We start from the raw sequence: 7,077 nt of genomic DNA, 5'->3' as shown, positions 1-7,077 counted from the left end.
ATCACTGATCTGTTGAAGCCACATGCGAACCAGTCTCTTGTTGTCCCTGAAACAAGGCCCAAGAGCAGAGGGGATCAAGCTTTCTAAGTCGCAGACTGTGCGACTGAGTGGAATGAGTTGCTTCTTCATGTCAGACTGACCCCGAGACTGTGGAATGAGTTGCCTCTTCATGTCAGACTGGCCCCGAGACTGTGGAATGAGTTGCCTCTTCATGTCAGACTGACCCCGAGACTGTGGAATGAGTTGCCTCTTCATGTCAGACTGGCCCCGAGACTGTGGAATGAGTTGCCTCTTCATGTCAGACTGGCCCTGAGACTGTGGAATGAGTTGCCTCTTCATGTCAGACTGGCCCCGAGACTGTGGAATGAGTTGCCTCTTCATGTCAGACTGGCCCCAAGACGTGTGAATGTTGCCTTTACATGTCAACTGGCCATGAGCTGTGAATGAGTTGCCTCTTCATGTCAGACTGGCCCCGAGACTGTGGAATGAGTTGCCTCTTCATGTCAGACTGGCCCCGAGACTGTGGAATGAGTTGCCTCTTCATGTCAGACTGGCCCCAAGACTGTGGAATGAGTTGCCTTTACATGTCAGACTGGCCATGAGACTGTGGAATGGGTTGCCTCTTCATGTCAGACTGGCCTTGAGACTGTGGAATGAATTATCTCTTCATGTCAGACTGGCCATGAGACTGTGGAATGAATTATCTCTTCATGTCAGACGGCCATGAGACTGTTGAATGCTTTGCCTCACATGTCCGACTGCCAGAACTGTGGTGCGTTGCCTCTACAGGTCACTGGCCATAGACGTGGGGATGCGTTGCCTCTTCATGTCAGACTGCCCATGAGACGTGTGAATGTTGCCTCTTCATGTCAGACTGGCCCCAGACTGTGGAATGCGTTTCCTCTTCATGTCAACTGGCCATGACTTGGGAATGTTATCTTTCATGTCAGCTGGCCATGAACTTGGAATGTTGCCTCTTCATGTCAACGGCCCCAGACTGTGGAACATTACCTCTTCATGTCAGACTGGCCATGAGACTGTGGAATGAGTTGCCTCTCCATGTCAGACTGGCCCCGGACTGTGAACACTTACCTCTTCATGTCAGACTGGCCCAGAGACTGTGGATGAGTTGCCTCTTCATGTCAGACTGGCCCCGAACTGTGGAATGAGTTGCCTCTTCATGTCAGACTGGCCCAGGACTTTGAAATAGTTGCCTCTCATGTCGACTGCTGGCCCCGAGACTGTGGAATGAGTTGCCTCTTCATGTCAGACTGCCCCGGACTGTGGAATGATTGCCTCTTCATGTCAGACTGGCCCCGAGACTGTGGAATAGTTGCCTCTTCATGTCAGACTGGCCCGAACTGTGGATGAGTTGCCTCTTCATGCAGACTGGCCCCGAGACTTGGAATGAGTTGCCTCTCATGTCAGACTGGCCCCGAGACTGTGGAATGTTGCCTCTTCATGTCAGACTGGCCCGCAAGACTGTGGATGAGTTGCCTCTTCATGCCAGACTGGCCAGAGACTGTGGAATGAGTTGCCTCTCATGCAGACTGGCCAGAGACTGTGGATGAGTTGCCTCTTCATGTCACTGGCCGAGACTGTGGAATGATTCTCTTCATGTCAGACTGGCATGAGACTTGTGAATGAGTTGCTCTTCATGTCAGACTGGCCATAGACTGTGGAATGGTTGCCTCTCATGTCAGACTGGCCGAGACTGTGGAATGGTTGCCTCCACATGCCAGACTGGCCATGAGACTGTGGAATTGTGCCTCTACATGTCAGACTGGCCCGAGACTGTGGAATGGTTGCCTCTTCATGTCAGACTGGCCGAGACTGTGATGAGTTATCCTCTCATGTCAGACTGGCCATGAACTGTGGAAATGTTGCCTCTTCATGTCAGACTGCCCCGAGACTGTGAAGACTTACTCTTCATGTCAGACTGGCCCAGAACTGGGAATGAGTTGCCTCTTCATGTCAGACTGGCCCCGAGACTGTGGAATGAGTTGCCTCTTCATGTCAGACTGGCCCCAGACTTTGATGAAGTTGCCTCTATTCAGACGGCTGCCCCGAGACTGTGGAATGTTTGCCTCTTCATGTCACTGGCCCCGAGATTGGGGAATGTTTGCCTCTTCATGTCAGACTGGCCCGACTGGGAATGAGTTGCCTCTTCATGTCAGACTGGCCCCGACGGTGAATGGAGTTGCCTCTTCATGTCAGACTGGCCCCAGACTGTGGAAATGAGTTGCCTCTTCATGTCAGAACTGGCCCCGAGACTTGGGAATGAGTTGCCTCTTCATGTCAACTGGCCCCGAGACTGTGGAATGAGTTGCCTCTTCATGTCAGACTGGCCCCGAGACTGTGGAATGAGTTGCCTCTTCATGTCAGACTGGCCCCGAGACTGTGGAATGAGTTGCCTCTTCATGTCAGACTGGCCCCGAGACTGTGGAATGAGTTGCCTCTTCATGTCAGACTGGCCCCGAGACTGTGGAATGAGTTGCCTCTTCATGTCAGACTGGCCCCGAGACTGTGGAATGAGTTGCCTCTTCATGTCAGACTGGCCCCGAGACTGTGGAATGAGTTGCCTCTTCATGTCAGACTGGCCCCGAGACTTTGGAATGAGTTGCCTCTTCATGTCAGACTGGCCCCGAGACTGTGGAATGAGTTTCCTCTTCATGTCAGACTGGCCCCGAGACTGTGGAATGAGTTGCCTCTTCATGTCAGACTGGCCCCGAGACTGTGGAATGAGTTGCCTCTTCATGTCAGACTGGCCCCGAGACTGTGGAATGAGTTGCCTCTACATGTCAGACTGGCCCTCATCCTTCCGCTTTTTAAATCGCGACTTAAAACATTTTTATTCCGTGGCTTTTAATCCGGCATGAGAACTGTACGTTGTATTTCTCTGGTGTATCCTGTCTATTTATTGTTTCATGACAACGTACAGCACTTTGGTCAGCCTGGTTGTTTTAAATATGATTTAGAAATATTTGATCTATTGTGTCATTTCTGCGTTGCTGTTTAGGTCACATTCTGTCTCTGTATACGTGGGGGGGCTGGATGATTGCCTCTGGCTCTCAAGACAAGACGGTGCGTTTCTGGGACCTCAGGGTGCCCAGCTGTGTCCGAGTAGTGGGAACCGCCTTCCACGGCTCAGGTATCGCCTGTGTGTTCATTTCCATTCTTATATCAAATATGATGTTCTGGATTCTCTGTCAGCACAGAAGATTTTTTACTTGATTTTAAAGCTACACCCCTCTTCTTTTTTTCCCCCCCTTCTGCGCAGGCAGTCCTGTGGCCTCGGTAGCAGTCGATCCTAGTGGCCGTCTCCTGGCAACGGGACAGGAAGACAGCGCGTGCATGCTGTATGACATCAGAGGAGGACGCATCGTCCAGGTGTACCGGCCGCACTCCAGCGACGTGCGATCGGTCAGGTTCTCCCCCGGAGCACACTACCTGCTCACTGGTTCCTACGACACCAAAGTCATAGTCTCCGACCTCCAAGGTAAAATATGTCCCGCCTGCTCGCATATTAATGATCTGTTTCTCATAAATAGTTCACTGCTTTTACCCACCATTAGCTTCTTTGTTTGGGCTGTCCTGTTTTACTATGACCATAAAAACATGAGTGGGTCGTGCATGTGTGTTTCAGCCATGTTCTAAATATCCATATGATCTAGGCAGAAAGTTAATATCTTTGGGATTCTGACTTAAAAACGTCAACTTGTGCTTTGGGGAACTGTCACTAATTTGTGACTATTTTGTAAACAATTTGGAGTATTTTGGCATTTTTATACTGTAATGGCGTTTTTCCATTAATGGTACCCGCTCGACCGCGGTGCCCCGTTCCCGTCCTTTTTCCATTGCGGATTAGTACCGCCTCATGTGTGAGGCGAGCCGTGGTTGGTCGTCATAGCGACACACACACACACACACACACACACACACACACACACCGAACGTGGCTGGTGTGTTGTTTTTATAGGCATCTTAGTTTTTAATTAACCTTGAGGCTGCAAAAAAAAAAAAAAAGGTGGATAAACTATTTACCGGTAAACATAGTGACAATTCTCTCCGACCAATCAGCAGCCGGCAGGTTTTCACGTCACCTTTTGGTGTCGCCTCGACTCCCTTGAACCTCGACTGAGGTAGTACTACAAAAAGTACCTGGTAGCAGGTACCAGGGACTTATTTTTCATAATGGAAAACCAAAAAAGGCGAGTAGAGTTGAGGCAGTACCAGTGGAAAAACGCCGTAAGTGGGGATGGGAGGTGGGACCAGTGTCCTAAAGTCTTCACCGGTTTCCTGGCAACATCACGATGACAAGACTCCAGGAAGAGTGTGTAGAAAAATTGTATTGATGAGTATGAGGTGAACGTCTTCAAATATAACACCTGTTCTCAGCTCTGTTCTGTATCTTTTATGTGGAAGGGAGACTCTACTTGCAGTGTTGTTCACAGCTTGTGTGTGTGTGTGTGTGTGTGTGTGTGTGTGTGTGTGTGTGTGTGTGTGTGTGTGTGTGTGTGTGTGTGTGTGTGTGTGTGTGTGTGTGTGTGTGTGTGTGTGTGTGTGTGTGTGTGTGTGTGTGTGTGTGTGTGTGTGTGTGTCTTTTTTTTGTTTTTTCTTCTTCTGTAAGTTGGTCCTGGGATCCATGATCATATCACCAACTTACAGGAAAAAAATTTTTTTCAAAAGAATGTGAGACATGTTCTTGTCTCTAGGTGTGTCGTGATTTTCAAAGCCGCCTGTCTGAGCTCCATTTCCTGTGTGTGTTGCTAGGTGACCTGACCAAACCGTTGCCTCAGACCGTGGTGGGAGAGCACGGCGACAAGGTGATTCAGTGTCGATGGCACACGCAAGACCTGTCCTTCCTCTCCTCCTCCGCTGACCGCACTGTCACACTCTGGACACACAACCCATGAACACACACACACGCACACACACCTCACGAAATGGCGTACGTATGACACGCCAATTCATATGCCATTATTGGCGTGTTATCAAGACGCATTTTCGTATTTTAGCGTGTTTATCGACGCCGTTTGGCCTCCATTGACTTACATTACTGGATGGGTAAAACACAGGACTTTCACCCACGTTTCCTGAAGCCAACTCCGTTTTCTTCTCGCGATAACACGCCAAGTGGTGATAACACGCGGCGTGTATGCGAACGTCCGCTGTATAGAGCGTAGACGTACACGCGGATAGCTCAAAACGCGTACAGATAACCCGCCATTTGGCTTAAGAAAGTGGGCGTGTATGTTTATGACACAGTTATAATCTAAAAAAAGACACATTCCCCCTACAACAACGCTGTCACCCTCCCTTTCTACACACCTCAACACATTCGCTCATCTGTAGGAAACCTAAATGGATACAACCCTGTGACACATCAAAAGCATACGTTGCATGTTTTTTTTTCTTTACGTTGCTCCCATTGCGTCCGTCACACCGACGGTCGTCATCTTGAAGGGTCCGACACCAGGACCTGTCGTTACTCTCACCGTCCCTTTATCTTCAACCCTTCCACACCAGTCCGTCGCTGCATGTCCGTTTCCCCGAGGAGCCGTTGAGGTCAGACAGGACCGAGTGCTTTGTTCATGATGGTGCCTTCCTTGAGTTCTCAGTTTCCACAGCCGAAATGTAAAAACGATAAATACGGTCATGTTTTCGAGATGAAATTTTGTTAAGTCGTCTTGAGAGAAGCCCTGCATTCCTTCTCCTTTTGCACATCGTTTTTCTTACAGCCGGTGTTACGCTGCTATTGTTTGGTGACACAAGAGTGGAATTTATGCTGTGAGATGTAATTTGATCAGTGTGTCAGTAGTGAGCTTTTCCTCTCGAGACGCTGAATCTGCGGAGGTCGTACGACGTTGATCAGTCAGCTGTTGCTTCCCTGTGTCTAATGTTACCGTATGCATTGCATTGCTCCAACTCCAAATGTGTAAATTAGCTGTGCATTTGTTTTAAATTTGAAATCGGTGTTTCTTTGCGCTGAAACTTGTTACAGTGTCTTGCGAAGGCTTTCTTGCAGTGAAAGATCGTTATAATGTCAGCATCAGAGGGAAATACAAAGTGGAATTTGTGGTTGAGCGCCCCAACATGGAGTTTAGGAGTTTTCTTTCTTCAAAAGCTTCGGTTTGTGTACCGTAACAATACAACAGTAGGTGGCAGTCTGCTCATAGCAAGGGTCTAACCATATGCACAATGGATCTGAATGGATGCACGGGTGATTTGATATTTATTTAGAACCAGTACTTGGGGCATTGTATTCTTTTCATGTATTTTACATGTGCACTTTTTTTTCTATTAACATGGTCTCCTAAAATTGATTTACTTACAAAGATGCATATTTTATGTCAATGTATAGTATATATTGTTTTAACAAACAAGGCCAAACTAATACGTACATAGATGTATTTATTTCCGTTGTGTTTCTGTATGTACAGTTATGTTTTTGAAATGCTAGTGGCTCTCGTATTAGGCCTTTTTAATTCTTGTTTTTAAAATTGACTTTTAATTCAAGCTAACTCAAGTCTGACTGCTGGTACGTTCAATAAAGTGTCTTTTACACAAGCTGGGTCTTTTGGGGTTTACTTGAAATGAACAGATCACGTTGAACATTTTTAAAAAGTCAAAACAAGATGCCTTCGTAGATGAGGCTTTATTCCTCTGACATCATTGAAGCATTTAGTACAAACGGGCGTAGGGGCTGTACACGGGTTCAATTCATTCTTTTATAAAATAGCTGGCTTAAAATATCATTTCCTTCGCCTGACCTTGGTAACTCTTCAACCCCCACCCCCCCAAAAAAACTCACATATAAACAAAACACACGGAATAAGCGCTGTACCTCTGTCTACACTGACTCAGACACCACTGGGAGTAAAACCACGTTACTTCATAGTGGTGGGACGGCAGAATCATAACAATCATGAAATGTACAATAAATACAGACATAGCTGCAGTTGTGTATTGGAAAATACACATAGTGTGAACTGAAATGTGTAGTTGTACAGAAAGATTAAAAAAACTACACTTTGTCTTGTCCCTGATACTGAGAATTTGCAAGTCCTTGTTCAT

The 7,077-nt window shown here is 47.3% G+C and overlaps 2 protein-coding genes across 6 annotated transcripts in view; one reads left to right on the top strand and one right to left on the bottom strand.

The window, feature by feature from the left end:
• The window catches only part of wdr47a (WD repeat domain 47a), a 24,564-nt gene extending 17,994 nt beyond the window's left edge, over nucleotides 1–6,570 (top strand). The window contains exons 15-17 of one of the 2 annotated variants that reach the window (XM_032531333.1): nucleotides 3,020–3,151; nucleotides 3,281–3,499; nucleotides 4,774–6,570. In XM_032531333.1, the coding sequence (XP_032387224.1) occupies nucleotides 3,020–3,151; nucleotides 3,281–3,499; nucleotides 4,774–4,916 (494 nt within the window). In that variant the 3' untranslated portion in view covers nucleotides 4,917–6,570. Of the gene's footprint in view, nucleotides 1–3,019; nucleotides 3,161–3,280; nucleotides 3,500–4,773 lie in introns of both variants that reach the window. The other variant, XM_032531332.1, reaches the window with a different exon arrangement.
• A 72-nt stretch (nucleotides 6,571–6,642) lies between these two features.
• Nucleotides 6,643–7,077, bottom strand: part of gpsm2 (G protein signaling modulator 2) — a 16,376-nt gene continuing 15,941 nt past the window's right edge. For all 4 annotated transcript variants that reach the window (XM_032531334.1, XM_032531336.1, XM_032531337.1 and 1 more), the window contains one exon: nucleotides 6,643–7,077. This exon is cut by the window's right edge and continues 360 nt beyond it. The gene's annotated coding sequence lies outside the window, so the exon portion shown is untranslated.

The sequence above is a fragment of the Etheostoma spectabile genome, chromosome 12, assembly GCF_008692095.1.
Source record: "Etheostoma spectabile isolate EspeVRDwgs_2016 chromosome 12, UIUC_Espe_1.0, whole genome shotgun sequence".
NCBI classification, from domain to species: Eukaryota; Metazoa; Chordata; class Actinopteri; order Perciformes; family Percidae; genus Etheostoma; species Etheostoma spectabile.
This window is presented reverse-complemented; position numbering and strand designations above follow the sequence as displayed.